This window comes from Ammodytes marinus (genome assembly GCF_949987685.1).
Source record: "Ammodytes marinus genome assembly, chromosome: 17".
Taxonomy (NCBI): domain Eukaryota; kingdom Metazoa; phylum Chordata; class Actinopteri; order Uranoscopiformes; family Ammodytidae; genus Ammodytes; species Ammodytes marinus.
In genome coordinates, this window is record NC_137221.1 from 6789002 (window position 1) to 6815329 (window position 26328).

At 39.8% G+C, this 26328-nt stretch overlaps 4 protein-coding genes across 5 annotated transcripts; all 4 read left to right on the forward strand.

The window, feature by feature from the left end:
- The first annotated feature begins 851 nt into the window (after window positions 1–851).
- On the forward strand, window positions 852–12995 carry slc9a1b (solute carrier family 9 member A1b). Of its 2 annotated transcripts, XM_080045254.1 has the most exons (12): window positions 852–1515; window positions 4531–4991; window positions 5404–5654; window positions 6033–6250; window positions 6756–6952; window positions 7272–7361; window positions 7497–7567; window positions 8232–8411; window positions 8785–8899; window positions 10187–10282; window positions 10903–10975; window positions 11573–12995. In XM_080045254.1, exons 1-12 carry the CDS (start codon window positions 1215–1217, stop codon window positions 11809–11811), a joined length of 2292 nt encoding a protein of 763 aa, XP_079901380.1. In that variant the 5' UTR covers window positions 852–1214; the 3' UTR covers window positions 11812–12995. The 2 variants fall into 2 exon arrangements, with proteins under 2 accessions (XP_079901380.1, XP_079901381.1); XM_080045255.1 differs by lacking the exons at window positions 10903–10975; window positions 11573–12995 and having other exon boundaries at window positions 8759–8899; window positions 10187–10288.
- Window positions 12996–14051: 1056 nt separating this feature from the next.
- Window positions 14052–15641, forward strand: fabp10b (fatty acid binding protein 10b, liver basic; the record flags this gene model as incomplete). The annotated part of the gene is made up of 4 exons (XM_080045813.1): window positions 14052–14124; window positions 14626–14798; window positions 15395–15484; window positions 15588–15641. Exons 1-4 carry the CDS (start codon window positions 14058–14060, stop codon window positions 15639–15641), a joined length of 384 nt encoding a protein of 127 aa, XP_079901939.1. The 5' UTR covers window positions 14052–14057.
- Window positions 15642–16411: 770 nt separating this feature from the next.
- On the forward strand, window positions 16412–21629 carry srsf10b (serine and arginine rich splicing factor 10b). Its single transcript, XM_080045283.1, has 6 exons — window positions 16412–16557; window positions 17830–17934; window positions 19254–19357; window positions 19607–19778; window positions 20162–20215; window positions 20366–21629. The coding sequence occupies exons 1-6, from the start codon at window positions 16493–16495 to the stop codon at window positions 20583–20585; spliced, it is 720 nt and encodes a 239-aa protein (XP_079901409.1). The 5' UTR covers window positions 16412–16492; the 3' UTR covers window positions 20586–21629.
- A 2506-nt stretch (window positions 21630–24135) lies between these two features.
- Window positions 24136–26140, forward strand: gja9b (gap junction protein alpha 9b; the record flags this gene model as incomplete). The annotated part of the gene is made up of 3 exons (XM_080045267.1): window positions 24136–24378; window positions 24771–24860; window positions 24977–26140. 3 exons carry the CDS (start codon window positions 24136–24138, stop codon window positions 26138–26140), a joined length of 1497 nt encoding a protein of 498 aa, XP_079901393.1.
- Between the last annotated feature and the right edge of the window lie 188 nt (window positions 26141–26328).

Genomic DNA, 26328 nt, shown 5'->3' on the forward strand with positions numbered 1-26328 from the left:
AGAGAATTGTATGAAAGCAACTGATACATGTCCAAAAGCATTTGCAATTTGTTCAGAGGAAGGAGAAATTGCTACTATGATGTGCTCAAATGACTAAATGTTGCGGAGGTTGAACTAATAGTTGTGAGAATTTTCATTCTGATCTGAGAAAAGCACCAGAGCAACTGAGAAAAACTGAAATTAGACTGAAGAGCAGATGAATTGATTGTTCTGGCCGCACAGTAGCACAGATGTCTCACTGCATAACAGGCAGGAAGCTTCTCTTGTAATGACTCATGTCAAACCTTCAGAGTTTTTTCATTGTAAAGAAATTGTCTGAATAAAAAAAGGGTAGGATAATTTTCTCCTTTCTTTATTTTTGTCTCTCTGCAGAAGCAATACTATTTATTTTCCTGAACTAATATAAATATTTTTTTATGTGTGCTGCCTGCCGTCACTGTCTTGATCTTACCAGTTGCAATATTCCAATGCATCAACAATTATGATGCAGTAATATAAAATATATGGTTTTGAAATATATAATGAGTACTGTTACTGTTGAATGCATATATGTTGATGCTAATACTGCTTTTATCATTTTATGTAAAATCTGAGACTTTTGACTAATTAAGAGTAAAAGTACAAAGAAATGTAAGTAAATGAATAGTGACGTTACACAGAAATACTTCATTATATTAGTAGGTATTTTAGTGCAGAATTTGAGTGTTTCGGCCTGTTGTGTAGGCTGCCTGGTGGTCGTCCTCCGTACCAGCAGAGGTCGCCTTCAGTCGGACTATTATCTGCACATTAACGTGGAGAGAAGAAGAAAGCAGTGTGGGAGTTTTCTGTCAGACGGATGGGAGGGAGCCGCTTCTTGATGCGAGTTCTCAAACAAAACATCTCAATGCAGCAGCATCGACCCGACAGGCTTAAAATCACCTCAAGAGGCAAGAAAAACGCGTTTACGTTAATGTAACCACCAATAGATGACGTCAGCTTTTTAATTAGCAACATACACCACCGTTTGTTCTTCCACAACTATGCGTAATTTGAGGATGCCGCTTGGAGAGTTCGTGCGTAAAAGTGCGCGCTTCTCCTCCGTGGCGCACCTCGCTCGCTTTCCGTACTTCTCGCCTAATCTTCATCTCCATCGGATCTAGAGCAGAGGAGTAGTCATAGTAGTACATAGTAGCAACAGCAACAGTTCATAGCAACAGTCTACAAACCGTGTGAAAATGGCTGGGCTACGTCACACACAGAGAAGTAGTTGCAGTCTAACGGCGTCGATATGTATTCTGCTGATGCTTATTTTCGTCTCTGCTGCCGCCGCGAGTCGTGATGTGTCTGAAACCAACGATACATTAATAAATTCGCCCAAAGCAACAGATGGAGATGGGTCTGATTCCCATGGTAACCATAATACTAACTCCACACATCATAAGAAGGCTTTCCCCGTTCTCTCCTTCAACTACGACCACGTGAGGAGACCGTTTGAGATCTCACTTTGGATCCTACTGGCCCTGCTCATGAAACTTGGTGAGTGGCACACACACACACACACACACACACACACACACACACACACACACACACACACACACACACACACACACACACACACACACACACACACACACACACACACACACACACACACACACACACACACACACACACACACACACACACACACACACACACACACACACACACACACACAAACACACACACACACGATATCTCTTAAATCACAGAGGAATTTACTGCTCCCATAATATATAACCTAAAACAATAGAATACGTTTGAAGGGACTGATGGGGTAGAGCTTCCAAAACTGAGTTTTCTTGAGGTCAGATTTGGCTGAGACAGAAGAAAAATTCAAATGGTACTTTTGCCAAACAGCAAGTTGGTTAAAACAGAAATAATGACTGAGAATTGAATATAGAAATAACAGCTGCTTATTTTAACATAACTAAACATGAAAACCCTTGGGCATTGATATGGCACATTTTCTCTCCACATATAGAATTAGGCTGACGTGTAATAATAATCATGCACAAAAGAAGCACAGCCAAAGTTTGGTAGGTAGCTATTTAGTTGAATGTGTCCATGTCTAAAAATGTAAATGTCCACAAGAAATATAATGTGCATGTCCTAGTAACTCCTGCCCACAACCACAAAGGCTTTCTCTATGTAATGTTGGATATGTGAGCAGTCGAGTGTTTCCTCATACTTTCCATTAACTGCTGCTGACAGAGCGCCAACAAGGTTTCCACAAACTTATTCCAGGACCTAATGGTGATGAGTATCCGTGTGTGTGTGTGTGTGTGTGTGTGTGTGTGTGTGTGTGTGTGTGTGTGTGTGTGTGTGTGTGTGTGTGTGTGTGTGTGTGTGTGTGTGTGTGTGTGTGTGTGTGTGTGTGTGTGTGTGTGTGTGTGTGTGTGTGTGTGTGTGTGTGTGTGTGTGTGTGTGTGTGTGTGTGTGTGTGTGTGTGTGTGTGTGTGTGTGTGTGTGTGTGTGTGTGTGTGTGTGTGTGTGTGTGTGTGTGTGTGTGTGTGTGTGTGTGTGTGTGTGTGTGTGTGCGTGCGTGCGTAACATAAGCAAATGTTGAAGGATTACAGTTTAATTTCGGCCTCACTAATGGGTTGTCCAAAGCAGTTGTTCAGACTAATCAACCACGTGGGTCTAAGAACAGAGGGTGTCATATTGCTTTAAAGCCCACTGAGGCAAATGGCTATTTGTGATATTGGGCTGTTATGAATAAAAATTATTTGATTTTGCTTTGTCATGACAACACTCCTCATACAATATGTTGAGATGCTAAACTCTGGATGCTAAAGGAATAAGAAATACTTTTGCATGTTTTTGAACCGGACTATCTGCAATAATCATATAGTGCTGCTGTGAACATGTGCAATTTCAGTATCTATATATGCCTCTGTAAAACACAGTTTTTGTGCAATACTTAAATGTAAATTAGAAATGTTGTACCATTTGTATTTATTTTTAATAATGATTTTTATTTTTTTTAAATATCGTAGTATAAGCCGAAGTTTATCTGTTAACTCAGTTCTTCTTAGAGACTACTCCTAAATGTTGTGGCATTTATTTTGTTACTTTATTATTAAGTTGTCAGATATGAGGTGTTCATGGCGTTAGTCAGTGTTGTTGTGGAAAAAGAAAACACTGGTATCTGGATCGATGAGACTTAGCAGGAAAGACTTGACCTTTTGTAAACCTTTAATTAATTACCGTTAATTTCCTCAGTGTTAACGAAATAATGAAACATCTTGACCTAATGGTGTATATTATCTGCCTTTCTTTAGGTTAAAAAACAGCGATTACAGTCTGGCAGAGGTGATTCTGATCGTCTGTAGTAAATGGATTGAGCTGAACGAAGCTCTCTGCCGTCTTATCTGTTCGGTCCAGCTGTTGTCTCCGTCGGGCCGGTCCCACTTCCTGTCCTAATGCACTGCTCGATTACAAAGATCCCAGTGTGTCTCAGAGGGGGTGCAGAAAAACGTTTGTTAGAGCTTAAAGTCACATGACAGAGAAGCTGAATGTCAAGGCCTCATTCATCTGAGAAACAAACCGGTCAAAATGTGAAACTAAAACATAAATTAGGAATCCCACAGAAGCAAATTCATTATGGAATTCATTATTTGAACAAGTCTCTCTCTTGAGATTGACACACACCCCGTGTCTCAATGGGATTAATACCTGTTTAAATAAAGGTTTAAATAAAATAGAGACTAAGAGGATAAATGATTTAGTCAAGAAAAAAGATTAGTATACACAGTGATATGGCTTGTTTGTTGTTGGCCTTGGTAACAAAGGCTGATGATGGTGAAGCTCTTCCAGTTAAATGTAGATTAAATGGATGGAGTTTAAACCACAGAGATATTTTTAGACGGCCTGTTTGTTCTCCTGCAGCAGCTGCAACATGTTTTATATTTCATGAAGACTCTGCAGAAAAGAACCAATGAATGACTGAGGGGATATTGTTTTTAATGTCAGTCCAAACTGCTGCTCTACCAAAACAGGGACTACAGTGTATAAAGGGCATGAAATGTCAAAAACATGTTGGAAATTTTGAAAGAAACCGGCTCTAACGACTTTAGATCCACACAGCCACCATGATGTAATGGAGAGAACTCGGCTAATCAAGTTTGATTTTCACCTGGGAGAGTCCTGCAATGATATTATGCAGCCTGCTCTGGTACATGGACTCCATAGTACGGAGCCTCTGAAAACAGCCAAAACGTTTTATTTTATTTTATTCTGGACGCACAAGTGAATTATCTTGTGAATCTTTAAGTTAAGTTATCTTTATTAGTCAATTTACACGAGGCACATTTAAATTTGTCTTTTTGCATATCCCCTCTCAAGTTACCACACTTAGGAGGGGGTCAGAGCGCAGGGTCAGCCATAGTACAGCGCCCCTAGTGCAGTTTTGGGGTTAAGTGCCTTGCTCAAGGACACAATGGTAGCGATGGTGGGCACCGTAGATGTAATACCAGCCACCAATTTGAACCTTCTCTCTCTCCATAGGTTTCCACATTATCCCCCGGGTGTCTAACGTGGTGCCTGAGAGCTGCCTGCTGATATTCGTCGGCCTTCTCGTCGGCGGTTTAATCAAAGCGATCGGCGAGGAAGCTCCTGTCCTGGACTCCAAGCTTTTCTTCCTCTACCTGCTTCCCCCCATCATCCTGGACGCGGGCTACTTCCTGCCTATCCGAGCCTTTACGGAGAACTTGGGCACCATCTTGGTTTTCGCCGTGATTGGGACTCTATGGAACGCCTTCTTCATTGGCGGGACGATGTACGGTGTGTGTCAGTTGGAAGGGGCGAAGCTGGCCCGCGTGGACCTGCTGTCCTGTCTGCTGTTCGGGTCGATCATCTCGGCCGTGGACCCCGTGGCGGTGCTCGCCGTCTTCGAGGAGATTCACATCAACGAACTGCTGCATATCTTAGTGTTTGGAGAGTCGCTGCTAAACGATGCCGTCACCGTGGTGAGTTAAAGAATGGTTAGGTAGTTTTACTCAAAGTGATGCATTAAAGTATAATCTTAAAGTACTTGTATTGCTTTTTTGAAACGAGGAATGTTTATGAAAGAGTCTCATTTCTGATATAGTCACATAAAAACAGATTACCTCATAAGGGCGCATCATGCTGTCTTTCTTTTACTCGCTTCCTTGACGAAATAGCAAATATCTTTTGGACAGCAGGTTTTGAAACAATACCACTTCTGTCCAAAGGGGGCACTTGAATCAATAAAAACTGAAGGTTCCTTGTGGATACTTTAAAGTGGCTAATACGAGGAACATTCCATTTCTTTCGGTATCAGAATCAGATCTGAACTGGTTAAAACAAGGAATCGGTTTATCCCTAGAAAATAACATAATACCAATTCTATCTATTCAGGTTTTGTATCACCTGTTTGAGGAGTTCTCTCACGCGGGCACAGTGACAGTGTTGGACGCGCTGCTCGGTGTGGTGTGTGTGTTCGTGGTGTCTCTGGGCGGGCTCTTGGTGGGAGCTTTCTACGGCCTCCTGGGAGCTTTCACCTCTCGCTTCACGTCCCACACGCGAGTCATCGAGCCGCTGTTCGTCTTCCTCTACAGCTACATGGCCTATCTCTCCGCCGAGGTCTTCCATCTGTCCGGCATCATGTCGTAAGTAGATCCCTGCTCAGTGATCTAACTTGAGTTGTTCATATCTATGCCTACATCCTTATGTGTGAGTTTCCCGGTAAGTTATTTATAGGCTTCATTTGTTTATTTCTGTTTATGTATATTCAAGTACTATAATTTAATTGTGCTTATTGTTTCCTATTGTTTATATGGAATGTCCTATATCTGAGTATGTCTTGTTTTGTAAAAAATTTAAATAAATATATAGGCTATATACAGTATTTTTTTTTTAAAGACTGTACTGTTAAACCTCACTCTGTGTTGAGTTCACATGTCCCTCTCCTGTGTGTGTCCCCCTCCTGTGTGTCCCCCTCCTGTGTGTGTCCCTCTCCTGTGTGTCCCCCTCCTCGTCCCAAACAGCTTGATAGCGTGCGGCGTGACGATGCGGCCGTACGTGGAGGCGAACATCTCCCACAAGTCCTACACGACCATCAAGTACTTCCTGAAGATGTGGAGCAGTGTCAGTGAGACGCTCATCTTCATCTTCCTCGGCGTTTCCACGGTAGCCGGGCCTCACGCCTGGAACTGGACCTTCGTCATAGTAACCGTCATCCTCTGTCTGATATCCAGAGTACTAGGTCAGCACAGTAAAACAGTGTTGGATTATTCAGGAGGGATTTTAGATTGGGGAAAACTTTCAAATGGGAAAGGGTCTTTGAAGTATACAAAGACCCTTCCCCATTTGTTTGTGCAAAAGGTTGTTGCATATTTCTGATTGAATTTCAAGACATCTGAACACTCTTTTTTAGATAATATAAAATACGTTATGATAATTGTGATATTATTAGTATTCATTTGTATTTTATGTCTCGTCCTCCCTCCTTTTTTCTCTTCTTTCTAAACTTAATAATTATTAAAACTTTTAAATTTGGGGAATTTTAAGTTTTTTAAAGTCTTAAACAAAAGTTAAATATTTATGATTGCATCTTGAAGACATATGATGTATAATATGATCTGAACACTCAATACTTATAGGGAATGATTTATGTGATATCATTAGTATTAATTTGTATTTCTCACACACACACAAACACACACAAGATTACTTAAAGCTCATGTATATTCTGTGTTTCTGTGCCTCAGGAGTCATCGGCCTCACGTTCATCATTAATAAATTCCGTATTGTGAAGTTGACCAAGAAGGACCAGTTCATCGTGGCCTACGGTGGCCTGCGAGGAGCAATCGCCTTCTCTCTCGGGTTTCTGCTGGAAGACAACGAGATGAAGAACATGTTCCTCACAGCCATCATCACCGTCATCTTCTTCACTGTCTTTGTGCAGGTGAGACGTCCAGGAACTTCTAAATATTTCTGAAACCGTCTAAGTTTTCCTCTGTTGATCATAAATGACATGTAACAGCAAATGAGACCATCAATGCAAAGAATTCTATTTTTATATAGTTTTTCTTAAGGCCTTTGTCATGGGTACGTTCACCCAGGATCTACAGCTGGTACAGTAAAAACACTACAGCTTTTGTCCAAAGGGGGTGCAAGAATGAACACAAACTGAAAGTTCCTCGGAGCACCTTTAAGTTACTGAAGATTTTTGCACGTAAAATACGCTTCATATCATATCACCATGTCCCTGTGTCTGTCTTTAGGGAATGACCATCAGGCCGCTGGTGGAGCTTCTGGCCGTGAAGAGGAAGAAGGAGAGCAAGAGATCTATTAACGAGGAGATTCACACACAGGTGAAACGTCAAGAACAGTTTGAGTTTTTACAGCAAAAGCAAATAAGACAACAATAAACCATGAGAGGAAAATAGTTATGATAGAACACCCAGAAAGATCAAACTTTTGACTCTTTGAATCTCATTTCTGTTCAGTTCCTGGATCATCTCCTCACAGGAATCGAAGACATCTGCGGTCACTACGGACACCATCACTGGAAAGACAAGTAGGTCCTCTTTCTCCTCTGTTATACCCTCTCTTCTTTTTATGAGAAAAGTCATTAAGAAACCTAGCCTGGAAATCCAGACCTGCCGCTGGCCAATTTAAATTTGCTCAGCGTGTTGTTTCTGGGCACGCTCCTTTGAAGCTCATTAAATATGCCAGAAAATTCAGAGCTACGTTTCAATTGGTTCTATCTGATATGGGCAGGCCAGAGCCCTATGTAAGGGGCTCTGGGGCGGACGAAACCGGATGATTGATCGTAAAATGATGAATTAGAAGGAGGGGATTAGCAAGAAAAAAATGGTCCTCAGAAACATATAAAACTCAAATTATATTGTTCATGTTCAAAAAGGAAGAATAAGAAGTTGCAACCTCCTCTTACTAAAGCAGACATCTATTATTTAATTAGAAAATAATATATATATTATTTTTAAATAAATTTTTTCAGGTGTATAAACATTTTTATTGACAGTTGAAGAGCATAGTGGAAATGGGGAGAGAGAGGGGGGATGGCATGCAGTAAAGGTCCATGGTTCGGATTTGAACCTGCGACCACTGCCACGAGGCCTGAGCCAATATGCTACTACGCTATACCCACTGCGCCACGGAGCTCCCAGAAAATAATAAAAAATTTTAATGGCTCTGTGATTTTCTCTGCTTGGCTTCAGGCTGAACCGCTTCAATAAGTCCTACGTGAAGAAGTGGCTGATCGCGGGCGAGCGTTCCTCGGAGCCGCAGCTCATTTCCTTCTACAACAAGATGGAGCTGAAACAGGCCATGATGCTGGTGGAGGGCGGAGGGGCCGCAGCGCCCAAGCTGCCCTCCATCGTCAGCTCCGTCTCTATGCAGTGAGTATCAACAGGAACCATTTTGGGTTTTAACTCTATGTCTGAAGGAATAGTCCCAATTAAAAGGTGTGAAACTTTATGGATTAGCAGAGAAAACAGGGGGAAATTCTGAGAAGATGAATAATATTTTTGGTCTTGATCTTGACTTGGTCGAGTTTTGGTGTTCTGCTCTAGAGGGTTAAAATGCTTTATGTACAGTGTGGGTGGGTTTCTGATTATGTACTGTATGAACAGTGGGCAGGATTTATATTTACAAAACAAAATAGATTCCTTTGTAGTTGTTGGTTGCATTGCATTCCAGCCCTTTGATAAAGGATACTGATGGAATAATAGGCCTTATAATGTAGTGATTTGTTTTTGTGTGTCTCCTTAGAAACATCCAGCCCAGAGCGCCGGACAGACGGCGGGCGATCCCGAGCATCTCCAAGAGTCGCGAGGCAGAAATCAGAAAAGTCCTGAGAGGCCATTTACAGCAGACCAGGCAGAGGGTCCGTTTACCAGCAGCAAAATGGTTTTAGAGTTAGAAAAGAGTTGAATAGACTCGACTGTTATTGTCCACCGATGTCTATTAAATGTCAACCAACAAGTTAAGCAGACATAAAACATTAAAGGGGTAGTTCAGGATTTTAGACATAAGGCCTTATTCCCAAGTTAGCCTTGGTGTTCTTTATCATTGGAGACAGTTTTCAACACATTTAATTCAGTCCTTCTAGTTGCAGAGTGCGCTCGTGCTAAGCTAGCGCACGGCATCGGGGGAATACCTAGCCTGCTACTAAAACAGTCTTACCCACTCCACAGTACACCCGAGGCCAATCAATTATAACGCCAGACTATCGATGTAAATGTCTGTGTTGATAATTTTAGAAATAAAACCAACCTCGCATCGCATGAATTATCGCATTTTGAGGGACTACTTTCTTAGCAGCAGCGGACTTTTACTTTGCTGTGTAACCGAATCACTACAGCAGAAAGTGAACAGAGCAGCGTGGGACAGAAACTGAAACTGCACTGCTACCAGTCTACCGTCATTCTGTCCCGGTTCTCTGCTGCAGCTCCAGCGGGGGCTGTCTCTACAGACGCTCTTTCTCTTTCTGCCCTTTGAGCATCCCTCTCAATTCTTCATCAGTGTATTCCGGCTCGTACAGGTACGGGCAGCAGCAGGTAAACAAACTATTATAGAGCCTGTAACCTAGGTATTAGTCCGCCGCTGCCGCAGCCTACAAGGAATAAAGTCCCTCAAAATGCAAAATGCGAGGTTGGTTTTATTTCTAAAATTATTCTATCAACACAGACATTTACATCGATAGTCTGGCGTTATAATTGATTGGCCTCGGGTGTACTGTGGAGTGGGTAAGACTGTTTTAGTTGCAAGCTAGATATCCCCCCGATGCCGTGCGCTAGCTTAGCACGAGCGCACTCTGTAACTATAAGGACTGAATTAAATGTGTTGAAAACTGTCTCCACTGATAAAGAACACCAAGGCTAACTTGGGAATAAGGCCCTATGTCTAAAATCCTGAACTACCCCTTTAAGAATAAATATAAGACATAAAATGTAAAAAAAAAAAATAATAATAAAAAATGCAATTGGAAGGAATAAATGTTTAGATATGTTTAGGCTACATTTATTATTATTATTATTATTATTATTATTATTATTATTATTATTATTATTATTATTTATTTATAGTAGAGCAGAAGTGTTTGAAAAGTTTAAATGATATATAATGATAATATAGATATAAAGTTTTAGATAAATGTGTTTCTGCTCCTCAGCTGCGCTCCTACAGTCGACACGACCTGAGGATGGACCCGTTTGAGGACGTGAGTGAAGTTCGCTTCAGGAAACAGCGGGTGGAGATGGAGAGGAGGGTGAGTTCAACCAAAACCGTGTTCAAATTGATAGTATTGAGTCTATTTTGATTTGTACGATTTTTCAAAAATAAATGTTTCGTTTTTTTTAATTTCTTTTTGCTTTTCAAAAAAAAATAAAAAATACAAGAACTAAACATCTGACTCAGATCCATAATATAGGATGTACAAAGCACACTCAGTTCAGTCTTATTAAAGGTCACATATTATGCTAAATGCACTTTTTAAATGTGTTCTAACATATCCATGGGTCCACGGTGTGCCTAGAGACTTCCAAAATATTTTAAAAAATAACAATCTCTCCTGTTCTCACTCTCAGATTGTATATTTTCGAGGGGAGCTGCAGCTCTTTTTAAAAAATAGGCCATTGTGAGATTAGCTGAACATCAGCATAGTACAATAAATTATCTGAAAGTTTTTTTCAGCAAACAATTAAAGAAAAACGTATTAGGGACCACTAAGACCATATAATATGGTGTATAATAGAACCGAAAAGTGTATAATATGGGAGCTTTAAGATGTAGATTTCTATGATTAAGATTATCAGGTTTGATTCTCTAATACTTAAGTTGTTGAAGTTGTTTAACTTTGAATGAATCTTTAATGTGTCTGGTTCACAGATGAGTCACTACCTCACAGTTCCTGCCAAACCCCAAGAGACGACGTCAGTGAGAAAAGTTTGTTTTGAACCAGGTCGGTAAAACACACAGTACAGATTTCTCACTGACATCCAAATCAAAAAGTCACTTGTTTGTGTTTTGGCTGCTTCTTCTAGACGATGGGTTAAAACTGTAACATGCAAGATTTTCAATTATAAAAAGTTTTTTTATTTTTTTTTACATTATTTTTCACTGGCATTTTGTCCACCACAACCATTCCACTTTTTAGACTAGACTTCTTCTCTAAATACTATTTTGAGTCTTTGCTGCCTGCCCTCTACATTCGCGGCAGAATCACACAGTCAAACGAAAGTAACCTGTGGGGGCGGGACCTGATAAGCCTTTGGCTTCTTCCGTCTCCCTTCGGACAACACAAAGTATGATGTATGAATATTTGCAAGAGAAAATTGTGTATTGTGTGGAATTGTCCGAAAGAATACTAAATAAATAAATAAATAAATATCGAATATCTATAACAAGCGACAAAAATAAAAACAGAAACACATTTTGGATAACTATTCAGCTAAATATTAAGACATAGCAGAGCAGTCAATAAAGAGATCACAAATTCCTGTTACATAGTTGTATAGTAGCCAATAGTAGTGTCTCTGCCTCTGCCTCTGTTTCCCAGAACACCAGGTTTACACGTATGACGTCAGCGAGAGCCCCAAAGCCCAGACGGCTCGACCGCATCCCGGCTCTCGTGATGACGTCACTATGGTAACAGAACCGCCCCGGGGAACCAATCAGAGCGCAGCACAGGTAACCAAGGACAACGCCGCTGAGACCAAAGAGCCGGACCAGGACCAGGAGGAGACACAGAAACTGTCACGTTGCCTTAGCGACCCCGGCCCCAACAAAGAGGAATGAGATCCTCACTCGTATGATGGAACACATACTGAACGTTTACTCTTATTTTACGTCTGTTTTAGTCAATGAGTGGACGACGAGGGTGAACGGGAGCCGTAGTGACGCTGAAGTATTTATGAATTTGAAGTATTATTCTTGTCCGTGTTCAGTTTCAGTTTGCGATATGAGATTATGCATTTTTTTTTTTTTTTTTTTTTTTTCTCCAGCAGTATTTCTGGACACATTACCAAAGCATGCACCGCTGCACATTGGCTATTTCAGGGTTTTACTGCAGCCTGAAGCCAAATGTAAGTGAGTTGTGTCTTTACAAGCAGACTTGCATCAAAAAGTCCCAAAAAAGGACAGAGAAGCGCTTGATTTAAGAAGCTTCGAGAACAAGACGGGTGGAGTTTATAGTAAAGCACAACATAAGGAATCCATGAAGAAGACCTCGACCGATAAGTTGCCTGTGATTGCCATATCAGTTTTGCCATATGTATCAGCCAAAAAATTAACAAGGATTTGCTGCTCTGAAAAGCCAAAAATGTGTTGAGTGCTACAACCATTTGATGGATGTTGTTGTATTGTTGTTGTTCATTCAAACATTCATGGTCCCTAATAGCTTTGATGATCCTTTGTCTTTTGCTCTAGCGCATGCATCAGATTAAATCTATATCTATATTTATAATATTTCAAAAATTATGCTAAATATCAATATCGGTGTCTGCCTTTAAATCCTTATGGATCAGGCTTTAACTTGAACTTAAACATGTTTTAATCTGTTAGTGTCCTGGTGAAAAAGAAAAAACCTTAAAAAGTCAAAAATAAACTGCAATTATTGTTTGACCGAGGCCTGTATACAAACCACGCGCTGTATTTAACGTTGCTGCATGACTGGTCAGTGTTCTCTCAGGGACTGAAACAGTATTATGAACAGAAACAGAAAACAAATGCTTCTGTCCAAAACGTGCTCCACTCTTCATCTATTTATGATGTGTCCGTTTCAAGTTACATTCCAACAGTTTGTCTTAGCTCCACGTCACTGTGTTCCCTTGATAAATGAGCATGTTTACAAGACTTTGTTTTTGGGGAGATTCAAGAAAAAGTGAATCTCATTTTCACATCTGCACTGAACTGCCTGTGCTTCTGCTGCCTGCACATGTTTGCCTTAAAATGTGTTTGATTTCTGTGTGTTGTTGTTTGAAGTATTTTTATATCATGGAAAAACAAATGTCAAAGGGACAAGCTTTAATAATTCCTGTCTGAAATAAAACTATGTCATTGTCTGAATTCAGTGGTAAAATGCTTTTGGATTTTGTCGATCCATGCACAGACTTTTCTCATGCATTTTCCTGCTATTATTCAATGCCACAATCCATTACTTTTCATTTCATTTATTTCATTTAACTTTTATTTATCCTTGAGAGACCAATTGAGGGGTGACCCTCATTTTCAATGACGTCGAGTTCAAAACAAATTCAAAACAACAATACATACAAAATATTCAATGCAAATACATCAAATACACAACAAGTGAAGAGAAGAGAAAAAAACCAATTGAAACATTTACAAAGTGGTGAAGAGTGGCAGCAATTAAAAGGAATAAAGTACAATATAGTCTAATTAAAACAGTTACAAGTAGAGTTTGGCAGATCCAGGATAGTCTGTTTAAATTGGCCAAAGGATATGAATGTATTTAGTTTAATTTAAAGGTGCAGTGTGTAGAATTGATTGGCATTTTTCAGAACAGACTTGATAAATGGAATATAATATTCAAGTGTGTTTAAATGAGTGAATAATAGCTTGAAAATTGAAGTTGTTTCTTTTATTTCTGTGCTACTGTAGAAACACTGCTCCTATAGGCCTAAAGAAACCACAACTTTTATTTTCAAGCAATAATACACTCACCAAAACATACTTATGAATATTATATACCATTTCTTCCAAGTCTGTTCTAAGAAAATGCAACTAATTTCTTCACACTGCACCTTTAATATTATCTGTTGTTCCATAGTGTAAAGATGTTACACCACAGCCTGTGAATGAAGACTAATTGTGAATTGAGTCTTTCCTTGCTCTCAGTGGAGATTTTCAGTCCAAATAACAGGGAGTTTGAAGTCCCCAACATGCCAACCAGAAGTGTGTGTGTGCGTGCGTGTGTGTGTGTGTGTGCGTGTGTGTGTGTGTGTGTGAGTGTGAGAGAGAGAGAGGGATGATTATGACAACGAACAGCAAATATCCTCGGGCAAGACACACAGCCAGCAGCTATGGACTTCAGCGGAACCTGGAAAGTCTATTCTGAGGAAAACCTGGAGGAATTCTTAAAGGAAGTTGGTGAGAACATTTTCATATTTAAGGCTAAAACATTATTTTATTCAAGCACTGGTCAATTTTGAGATTTTTGTCTATTTGGCTTCTATAGCATTTCTTCTTTCACACTAGTATAATTAATAGGTCCAAAATGTACATTTATGTTTTCATTTTACTAAACCTTGTCTGTTTGTGTCTGTATATTTCTCCTATATACAACCATCTTTAGCGGTCATTATCTCAACTAACATTAGTTTTTTTCAATACTCTGAGCAAAGAAATCTCAACGTCTAAAACACCTACATCAACTATACTTTCCATTATCATTCTTGACACTATTCTAAAGGTTGTTGCTGAAGGATTTGTTCGTAGGTTGTTGATTGTCTGATTTATGAGACATTTTGTTCTTAAAAATATGCTGAAAATGCATTTTTTTAAAGAACTGAAATATTTTCACTCTGGCTTCATCCAACATTCTAGATTTCTAGTTTTTAAAGAGATGCATAATAAATAAATGTCTTCAAGGTGCACCTGCAATGGTTATAAAAATGCGAAAGGAAGTCAAACCGGTGATAGTGATCGTGCGGACTGGCAACGACTTCACCTTCACAATCAAGACTCCCGCCTTCACCAAGGTCCACTCGTTCACCTTGGGAAAGGAGTCCGAGATGACTATTATGGATGGCCGGAAGTTTAAGGTATGACTAACGCCTCTCACTGTCTTTACACATAAGCAAAGTGTAGACGAGACCTTTCTATGTGAGCAACATTTTACCCTGAAAAGTGGGAATATATGTTAGAAAATTTGAGTGAGGCTTCGTATAATTCTCCTTGTTCATTCAAAATGTGAATATTCTTCAAATCCCCTTTACAACAATTATTTCCACTAAGTGAAATGTCTATTGGTTGATAAAAATGTATTGTATTGATGCACAAGAGGGATTAGAATCCTGACGTAATTCAAATCTGAAAAGAAAAGTTTCAAAGGCTTGAAATTCTGTTTCAAACACAGTTTCAAGCCTTTGAAATAAATGCTCCTGCAGTGTAAAATATTATAAGAAGAGAGATATGTATGCTGTTATGAGTTCTTCAATATAAAGAGCTGTACACTTTTGAAAAGTGGGCAATGAGAGCCTACAGGAATGTGCAATCGATCACAGTTTTAGAACATGAGGGTTTGTGTTTTTGTAACATATTGTTTTATGGAGTTGGCCTACTTACGTTAATATAACGTGTTCACGGGAAGCAAAGGAGTTAAAGAACAGTTTGTTTTCCCATTGTTTTGTCGTTATAGTGCACCGTCAGAGAGGAGAATGGGAAGCTAATCTCTGAAACCGACAAGTTCTGCTCCGTTCGAGAGATCCAAGGGGACGAGATGGTTGAGGTCAGCGGCTTTAATTCTTTAAGAAAATCTGATGTAAATACAAAAACATCAAATGTTTGAATCAAAACAGCCATATTTATTCTCTGCTTCCTCACTTTTCCAGACTGTGACTGCGGGCGCTGTGACTTTCATCAGCAGAAGCAAACGAGTCTCCTAGAATCAGAAAATCCAAGTTTATTGCCATGTACGTTTTCAGGACGTTTTCATGTTATTTAAGTAGATACAATAAACAAAGGGATAGGGTTAAAACCAAGTACTAAGTACTGCAAAGATAGAATATGAATTGAAAATAGAAAAATGTGCAGCAATAAATATTATAAAATAGAGTAGACGTGCAAAGTTTGTTTGCAGAATGTTGACAAAGGAAGACGAGCAATGTAGGGGAATAATGTAACTTGTAGTGTCCATGGGTTGAGATAGGACTGAGTGATGGTGGAATCATGGGAGTGATACAAAGAACAAAAAAAGTTGAATAAATTAAAATGATGAAGAGAGTTTGTTTTTATTTAGTCCTGTTTCTTCACAGCTGCAGGTGTTCTACCAGAAAGGGGGCACTGTTATTTTTTTTTGCCTGAATTTTTAGAGGAAAATTCAATAGGACAATGTGCACACCAGTTTCCACTCCACACCGATCTGTCAAATAAAGGCGAAAACACCCGGAAAATATCTATAAAATAGTATAAATAAATAAACATATAAATATATTTAAAATATATATAAATAAATAAATACAATGAATACATAATCACATGCTGAAATAAATAAATACATACAAAAAAAATGAAAAGGGCCTATTTTAATGTTAACTTGATGCTGTTCTACGTACTCCGCCCCGATAGATGGCGGTATGGACCTTAAACTGAGGTTGCAATCTGAAAATAAATGTGATGGCGAAGAAGAACAACTAGAAGGCGCCTTACAAGAGCGCATGCGCTGCACATATTTGCACTGCAGCTTTTCCTCTCTTTTAGAGAGATACAATTTTTTCTTCTTAGTGGTTGGACTTTTATGGCCAGATTAATGAGGCCCCCAAACGCATCTTTGTTTGTGAGAAACATCTCGGATGAGTCCAGGTTAGTCCACATTCAGACCAACTGTCTCTAACTGAACTCATGTTAACGGCGGCTAACGGGCTTAGCGTAGCAGCTAACGTTAGCCCCTTCGTCGGAGCCTGAAGTTACATTAAACCTGCGATTTGTGTGATTAATATTCATCATTAGCGTCGCGTTTCACTCACAACGTCCGTATAAATCAACACATGTTAGAACAACGTGCAAATATTTGAAAAAGTAATGTGCCTCCTGGCGGCGTTTCTTTGTTTGTATTGTGTTTATGTCCGCACGCCCTCTTGTTTATAAAATAAGATAACGTTTTTATTTAGCGTTAATTTTATTAAATACATTTGAGGATTTTCCTTTAAAAGACGACTCATTTATGATTAATCCGTATGTTATCAAACCTGGCTACAGACGTTACCGTTATTTCAGTTATCCGTTATTAATATTAATTACATATTTACCTTTTTAAAATGTATATTTACTGTAATTCAGCTGTCATACACTAAAACGTGGTTTATAGTGAGGAGAATAGGTTGATAAACGTTTTTAAATTGGTGAAGTTTAATTTATAAACCTTCTTTATCTCAACAGATGTCTTTAAAATGACATTAATTGAATCAAAATATATCCAGTGAACGTCACGTCATTTTAACGTTTATAAACCGTAACGTTGATAATCTAACTGAATTTTCCAAACAGAACATCAATGGCTTTTAACAAGAGTTAAGCTTAACGTGTGTTATATCAAGCATGTAAACCGTTTTAAATCATCCAAATGCATAATTACTGCCAAATGTTGATTTACTGTGTGTGTGTGTGTGTGTGTGTGTGTGTGTGTGTGTGTGTGTGTGGCAAAAAAAAACATTTTAATCTGTATTTCTGTTTATGGTGGAAACATATTGACTAATGCCCTGTTAAAATAAATAATTTTTATATTTGCTGAAAACTATAACTTGAACAATTTGAGCTTCAGTCAATTTTAGACTTTTCAGTGGGTTTTACATTGAATTAGATTTTAAACAATATACTGTACAATACATATCTCTTAGAGGGTCAGTTTACCCCAAAACACATCAGAAGTTCAAAACAAAATACAGTTTCTTTTAAAAACTGCAGCAAAGTGGATGGGATTGCCGGCTAAAAAGTACTAAAGTCTTTATTGTGTTTTGTGGTGAACTGTCCCTTTAAGCGTCTTTCAGCTGCTCTCCCAGCTGTTGTATCTGGTTGATGATGTAGGAGGTCGAGTGCTGGTCAGTTGAGTCATATACTTGTATTTACGGTATTCAGGCCGGAGGATTTGCGGCGTGAGTTTGGCCGCTATGGGCCGGTAGTAGATGTCTACATCCCACTTGACTACTATACACGTCGACCGAGAGGATTTGCATACATTCAATATCCTTTCCCAATGAGTTTTCACTGTTTCTGCCTTTTATTAACAATTCATTTATATTTTTTTTCAGCAGTGAAGATATGATTTAAAGGTGGAATCAGCCATTCTGGAGAAAGCTAGTTGATAAAAATCACTCTTTGTCAAAATCAGTGAATATTTCTCCTCACGATCTGCTGCCTACAATGTGTGCACTGAAAAAAATCCAGTGTTTATACACAGCATAGGCTCTGTAAACCGGCATGTTTCTAGCTACCATGGGCCCCTTTGATTACATACGGCTTTGTTTGCATACCACTAAAGTAAAGTAAGTGATTTTGACAACAAGCATTCTCCAGAATATCTGACTCCACATTTAATGATGACATTTGTTGTTGTTGTTGTTGCATATAATAATTTGATTGAATATTATCTAACACACGTGTTTCTCTTGTTATTGCTTCAGACAATGTAAAGTCATCCAGTTGTGGAACCGGCCACAAAGAGTAACAAAGACCCGTATAGAGTAGCTGTAAAGACAAAGGTTGAAAAGAGAAAAATAAAGCATGAAGAGGAACAGGAGACAAAGGCAAAGAATCAAAGATGGCGGCAAAGAATTGGGAAAAGAAAAGGGATATAAAGGTCGAGCAGGAAACCCCGAGTCTCTGTGGGAATCGATTAAAGAATGTAAAGATCGAGATGAAGTTCAAAGTCAAGCATGGGCAAAGGTAACAAGTCTGAATTATTTTGTATCCTCCCAAGACGAATCCACAAAATTTGACATGACGACAAAATCCTATAATCTTTCCCTGTGATATATCTATGACGTTGTAATTTTAAATCAAAGCAATTTAATCAGCTTTTAATGTATTTTATTTGTTTATTTATATATATTTATATATACATTTGTACTCTTCTTGATCCCCGGACAATTATTTAATGTGTTTGAAAAGCTTGCTTCATCTTTTATCTCTACAGAAATCAGTTGTGTGTATTTATTTGTTGTCTTTTTTAAATTTTTTATTTCATATCAAGTATTAAGTATAGATATAATTTGTGATATTGTTTAAGTGTTTTATACTGTAAATAAGGCCACACAAATTAAATAAAATGTTTGGTGAATGTTTCTGACAATAAATGTATAATACAGTGTGTTAAAAAAGTAACTTCAAATTTGAGTGGAATTTATTTATTCCTTTTTAACTGTGTTTATTTTTTTGAGTTTATGTGAGAGGAAATAGTTTTTTTCCTTTGCCCCTCTGAGGTATAAAAAAACAAACATTTATTTGAGCTTGTGTGGCCTTTCCCAAAAAGAGAGCAAACAAAACCCTTAACCAGCCAGTACATTTGAGGACGTGCGAGATGCGGAGGACGCCCTCCACAGCCTGGACAGGAAGTGGGTCTGTGGCCGGCAGATCGAGATCCAGTTTGCCCAGGGCGACCGGAAGAGTGAGTGTGTTTACCTTTTCATTTATTTTATACAGCGAGTCTGTGAGCGGGGAGTTTGCCTGTACTTGAGTAATGAATGCACTATTGGAAGCAGTGAATTAGCTCAATTATGGCGTGGAGGCATCTGTAGTTTAAAAAAAAATTCAAATATAACAATTCAAGAGTCTTTATTGAGGAGCTCCTTCTGTAATTTCACACACACTGTGGCTTGTATGAAAGTTCATTCTGTTTTGTTGTGTTGTTTCTCAGCGCCGGGCCAGATGAAAACAAAGGATAGGAGTCCTTCCAGCGGCAGATCCTCTCGTCATGACGACCGGGACAGAGACGGCCGGCGCAGACGCTCGCGCAGTCGCAGCTACGACCGGCGATCACGCAGCCAGTCGTATGATCGCCATCGCAGGCGCTCCGAGAGTCCCAGAGAGTGAGTTCATTCCTTCACTAACTAGTTGGCGCAAACTGACTCCTCGCTGTTGTTACGCTTAAACATCCTACGGGGAACTTAAAAAAATTAATTATGTTCATTAAATAGTAAAAAAAATTCTCTGATCATAAATGACCTGTAACGGTAAGCGAGAACATCAGTGAAAAGAATGCTATTATTCTGACAGTCGCATATAAATACATAACTTCATCATGGTGCATCCTGCCATCTCTCTTTCGCTCGCTTTCTAAACAAATGCTCAAGCCACCGGCACACACTAGCAAAGAGCTTTAGGACAGCAGGTGCTGGTGAAGTAAAAACAATAGTTAGCCAATTTAAATGTTACTTTGAAAAGGGATTGACTTTTTAATTTCTTTGTTCAGGTCTCGTGGGCGGGGTAATGGAAGAGGACGAAGCAGGAGCCGCGAAGACGAAAGGTACAACTTCTCTTTCACACTGTTTCCATCCGTTACTCTCTTGGTGTTGTACTAATACACTCAGAGAATATTTCTTATAGAAGAGCCCAATAGTTTAGATCAGTCCCATACTCGTCTAGATGGTCTCAAAGTGTCTCCTTGTGTGGTCAGGTACCGGCCGAGGCCTCGCAGAGAGTCCAGAGCCAGATCTCGGTCGCGCTCCAAATCTGCGCCGCAGCGGGAAGCGGTGAACAACCCGGCGTCGTCGTCCCATTACACGGAGGGGGAAGTGCGGCGGACGCCCTCGCACTCCAGATCACGCTCCGCCTCAAGATCACGGTCCCGGTCACGGTCCCGGTCCTGGGCCGGGCGCAAGTCGGGAGGACGCTAGCAAAGTACCCGCTCCCCTCCCCTATCTTTCACTATGTCAGATGGACCAGAGTTGGTCATTTTGTGCGGAAAAGATTTGTTTGTTTTGACATGAATGTAACGTCCACTGAACCATTTGTAGAAAGCTTGTATTTGCGGCTTCATTTTAAGAACAATATGCTGGTCCTTTGCTTGGTGCTTAGTTTTATAAAAAGTTGTTTTGGTAAAGATTTCCCGACAGGAATGTGAGACGGTCGGCGGTTTCTGTGTTCAGTGGTAGTCAGTCAGCCAGGAATAATTGTCCCTTTTTTTTATATATTACGTACGATATGATATGATAACCTGATAATGCTGATAATCTTGTTTTTCTAAACCCTATGCATATGCACCCATTTCTGCAAAAATAAGAACATTCAGTATTTTAAGAGTTGACTAACCAAACCAGAGTTTCTGTGTGTTTTATCTTATTTATTACAAATAACGTAATGTCTTGTGTTTTTTTCCCCGTCTTTTACCCACGCAAGTTCATTTTACTGTAAGAAATTCAATTTCAAAGACATAAAACTTGCTTCAGATAATCTGTCACTGTGAACAGTATTGAGATGATTGATACATTTGAGTGACAAAGTTGTTTTAATTTAAGAAAATACACGACAAACATGGAAAGAGTTTGGTCTGTGATGAAGAATAAAAGTCCGGAGTTTAAAATACACAGAAGCTCTGCCACGGTCCTTTAAAGTATTAAACTGTCGTCGACCCGTGACTTTAACCACAAACTGTTTCAAATGTACATTGATAATCCGTCTGAATTTCATGGTGTTTACTGTCGGATTTATTTTACTTTTCTTTTTCCTAAGAGGTATTTTATTTTTGGAACATTTCTCCATTTTGTTTTGTGAAAGAAGGAACAAACTAAAAGTTTCTCATTGGTGTTTTTCCACGACTGTGTTGATGGCTTTTGCAGAAGGAATCTTGTCCTGCATGTTTTATTCTCCTGATCTTCTATCTTTAGTAGGACGAAACGCTTATTTTCAGTAATAAATGGATAACGTTTAGTAAAAGGAAACTGTGTGGGACTTCCGTTTGTAAATTCTCCCTTTGCATAAAACTTGGTCAAATAAAGTAAAATTAATATTGATGTTATAATGTCTCGCAGGTATTTAAAGGACCAAAACAGTTGACCAAGTCGAGCTTTATAGAAAGAAACTTTATTTTAAGGAGACAAAATAGAGGAAAAAGTAGGGGAAGTAATTCAGAGGGATGCCCTTTTGGAAATAGTATTCAGATCCACACTGGTACTCCACATTAAAAACAGACCAGCACTGTCTGTCTGTCGCTTATTGATTTCTTTTTAATGGATCAGTAGCTTGGTGGAACAATTTAAATTAGATTCACAGCGAAGCGAAGAAGCAACCATGTATGAAATCGGACATGTCTCATTGATCTCCGTATTGGTTATAAAAACCTGGATTACACATGCGCATTGACCAGCATTGGACTTTAGGGTTTCACATATCCTGCCACCTCTGAAAACTGCCCTTTGATCTTTTTATCACCTCCCTAAAGATTTACGAATATCTATTGATTCTTCATCCGCTGTTCTGTTTGTATGAGCAAGTTCACAGTGGGATTACAGTTGAAATAATTAGTAAATTAGAAATTGTATGTGAAATTTTAGAGAAGATTAATTTGATTTAGACAAAATCGCCAAAAAGTCACTAATTCAGCGTTTCATATGTAAAATTGTGACGGTTTTCTTATGACGATAGACTGAATATTTGGAGGTTTTGGACTGTTCCACTGCTGAACTATTTCTTATACATAGATGCTCTGGAAGCTGGATAGTATATGGGGTATCCTCTCTTCCAGTCTAGGACATGTTTAATTGTGATATTGATCCACTCCAAAGGCAATTTATTGTATAGATCATGCTCCACTTTGGATCACTGGTGGTGCCAACCCAGAGTGACACAGCTATGTGAATTAAGGGTCTTCTGGGTTCAACTAAAAAAAATGCTTCAAACTATTCAATATCTCACAACACATTTCAGCACATAATGTGACTGGCAGGGGGCTGGCATTGGGTCCATTCAAACAGCTGGGAGGTAAATGGCATCAGAGCAACGCTACAGCATCGATCGTTTTTGTCTTTCACAGCCTATAAATTGTGATCAGCGACAGCCAGCAGGGACCATTTGTTTTTGTCCAGTTTTCACCACCAGTGTTACGTGAGGAGAAAGATGTGACGGATGTGTCTGTAGGATTTGTTCGGCTGCATTTTCACAGAAAGGCCTTCGTGGTTTATTTCATATCCAAGATGAAAGGTAAGAACACTATTTTTGGAATGTTTCAATATTTTTCAGACCTTACCATCCTTGATTATATTGTTTTTGTTTTGATTAATGACATCTAGTGATTACCAAATGGACAGATATACTTTTTCCCAAGCCATTTTTTTTGTCATGGCCAATAGGTTCTCACATTGTTATACTTGTTTATTACTTTAGCATTTTAATTAGTCTCAAGGCTTCGTTTTTATTGTAAACTGGTCGTATAATTAAAAAAACTTTTTCTCAGCTGTGGTGGAATAAGCATTTCGATTTTCTTTATTCAAGTAAAACTATTCTGCAAACAAGTACAATTGTTGCATTACAAAATTTGACTAAGTAGTCCTATATAATTATTAGTAGCCTTCTTAAAGTATAGGAGCAATTTGATTCATTATGCAGTAAATGTATTTGCATATATGTATAAGGCACATTTAATGTTATAGTTGTAAGAGGTGGAGCTAGTTAATACTATTTTACCCACAGTTGATTTTTAGCAATGCATTAGTTTAAATAAGTAAAATATTTTTAGTGCTATAGACAGTACAATGTTTCACTATGAAATGAATGAAAAGTGGCATAAAAATAGAAACACTGAAGTGAAGTAGAAGTAGCTCAAAACTATTTAAGTTGCAAATGTACTCGGTCAATTTCCATCACTGGTTCTAAGACTTTAGTTTGTTTCAGTATTAGATTTCACCTTCACAAAAAGTGTAAAAACAAACTGATGTCAAATTAGGTTTGAGAAAGAAGCATTGTCTTCATTACATAGATCGTCCACCAGGGAGCACTGACAAGTTGATTATTTAACTGTAAAAATGTCTCAGAATTGATCCTGGTCACAATTTAATTTCTTCATCAAATCTAGGCATCCCTTTCAAGATAATATCTTTATACTTGGACCTGAAAAACTGTATTTTTTAAAACCATGAAATATTGTTAGCAGTATCAACCTAAAAACTCCAGCGTATTTTGAACTATAAACCCAACGATGCACCTTGAGGAAGACATTTATTTTCATGTTTAACATACAGGAGCCCAAACTTTCATGTAAATACTTTGAACTAACTTCATATCTCTTCAACTATATTGTATGTTTCAAGATTGTTTCTCGTCGAGTGATGTATCAGATAATCCTAAATATCGGTATCAACTTCAAAAATCCAATATGGTTCCGGTTCCATTAATAATCATCATAACTCAAATTGTTTTCCTCGTTCATTGTAGCACTGCTGCTGTGAAACAATGGGAGACTGGAACTTCCTGGGGGGGGTCTTGGAGGAGGTGCACATCCACTCCACCATGGTGGGGAAGATCTGGCTGACCATCCTCTTCATATTCCGGATGCTTGTGCTGGGCGTCGCAGCCGAGGACGTTTGGAACGATGAGCAAACCGACTTTGTCTGCAACACGGAGCAGCCGGGATGTCGAAACGTCTGCTACGACCAGGCCTTCCCCATCTCCCTCATCCGATACTGGGTGCTACAGGTGATTTTTTGGAAATAAACTTATCTTTTATCTTTGATGATCTTCAAATCCCTTTTTACAGCAATTTACTTCACTTAAGTTTCAAACAAGTTGTTAACTACAATCTCCGCTCCTGAGCAGCTAGTTGCCTGGAATTGCCAGATTTAGATTTTGAATTTCAGTTGTCTGCTGAATTATCAATATGATGCGATGTGATGTATTAAAACTACCCAGATCTTACACAGTAACTGGTATTTCAGCTCTGTTTTTACATTTCCGTTGAAGTACGTGGAATATCGCAATATACATCGTATTGTGATATATCATAGTGACCCATGTATCATGAAGCCCTTGCCAACACCCAGCCCTACCACTTTTCTTTCACATAATAACGGGAATTGTCTTTCCTGCAGGTGATTTTTGTGTCCTCTCCCTCCCTGGTCTACATGGGCCATGCCATCTACCAGCTTCGCGCTCTGGAGAAGGAACGTCATTGCAAGAAGGTATTATCACAGACGTCTTTTTAAATCTAAACTCAAAACCTAAACTTTGGATACCTGCTGGTTGCTGTAAAGGGCTTTATAAATATTAATTTTTTTTTTTTGATTATTGATTGCAGGTTGCCCTCCGTCGGGAGCTGGAGGCCGTGGACCCAGAGTTGGTTGAGGTGAGACGGAGAATCGAGAAGGAAATGAGGCATATTGAGCAAGGCAAGCTCAACAAAGCTCCGCTCACAGGGTCCCTGCTCTGCACCTACATGGCCCACATTCTCACTCGCTTATTGGTGGAGGTAATCTTCATGACGGGACAGTTTGTGCTCTATGGACACCACCTCAGCCCGCTGTACAAGTGTGACCGGGAGCCGTGCCCAAATGTGGTGGACTGCTTTGTCTCCAGGCCAACCGAGAAAACTGTTTTCATGATGTTTATGCAAGCGATCGCCAGCATTTCACTGTTCCTCAGCCTTTTAGAGCTGGTGCACCTCGGATACAAGAGGCTTAAGAAAGGCATTCTGGATTTCTACCCGCATTCAAAAGACGATCTGGACGAATATTACATCAAGAAGAATTCAGTGGTGCATCAGGTCAACATGGGCACGTCTGCAGGACGAAAAGCGACCATCCCCACTGCCCCATGTGGATACACGTTACTATTTGAGAAGCAAGGCAATGGACCCAACTACCCTCTTCTGAACGCCTCCTCTGCCTTCATCCCAATACAAGGGGATCCCGGTCCAAAGCCAGACGGCCACAAGGACGTTACTGAGGGCGTCCCGAGCCCCACGGAGCAGAACAGCAACTCCAACAACACCAGCAGCGAGACGCGTTCCCCTCCGACTGTAGACAAACTGGACGAACTGGCGGAACGGTCCTCGCCACGGCACCATGACGACATGGAGCGTGCGCGGGCGGAGTATCCGACCTTACCGGTAGCCGACCCGGCCTCCTGTACCACGCTATCGGGCGTAGCGCGGAAGAATCGGAGGGTCAGTCCCCCGTGGAACTGCTCCACTCTACTGGAAGGCAACGGCTCCGACAGCGGGGACTCGTATCATGGCAACAACAGCACCAAGCAACGGGGAGGCTGTGTGGTCCCACGGGCGAGGATGCTCCCAAAGTCGGACCTGCGGCGGCCCCACAGCCCGGACAGCGCGGAGGAGCTCAGCTCAGCATCCCGACACAGCCGCGAGACCAACAGCCCCGTCGCCTCGCCCCCAAACCGCAGGGTGTCAGCGGCGAGCAGCGGCAGCAGCAGACGAGCTCCGACCGATCTACAGATTTAAACAACAGACTGTTCGTTCATCAACGTTGTAACATGAATCCTCAAGATTTGGGTGCAAGTTATGTGGATGCTATGTAACTGCACTTTTCACACATATAAAGTGTGAGAAAAAACATTGCTATCTTTTTTTCTCCAGCTTTCTGAAAACCGCAGTTGGGTTTCCCTCCCCTTATGACATCATAAAGGAGA

Excerpts from the sequence above, each read along its gene's own strand:
- srsf10b (XM_080045283.1), top strand. The coding sequence starts at position 16,493 with ATGGCCAGATTAATGAGGCCCCCAAACGCATCTTTGTTTGTGAGAAAC. Across the intron at positions 16,558-17,829 it reads AACATCTCGGATGAGTCCAG|GCCGGAGGATTTGCGGCGTG; the intron begins GTTAGTCCACAT and ends TACGGTATTCAG. Across the intron at positions 20,216-20,365 it reads AGGAGCCGCGAAGACGAAAG|GTACCGGCCGAGGCCTCGCA; the intron begins GTACAACTTCTC and ends TTGTGTGGTCAG.
- slc9a1b (XM_080045254.1), top strand. The coding sequence starts at position 1,215 with ATGGCTGGGCTACGTCACACACAGAGAAGTAGTTGCAGTCTAACGGCG. Across the intron at positions 1,516-4,530 it reads GGCCCTGCTCATGAAACTTG|GTTTCCACATTATCCCCCGG; the intron begins GTGAGTGGCACA and ends CTCTCTCCATAG. Across the intron at positions 8,412-8,784 it reads GTCAGCTCCGTCTCTATGCA|AAACATCCAGCCCAGAGCGC; the intron begins GTGAGTATCAAC and ends GTGTCTCCTTAG.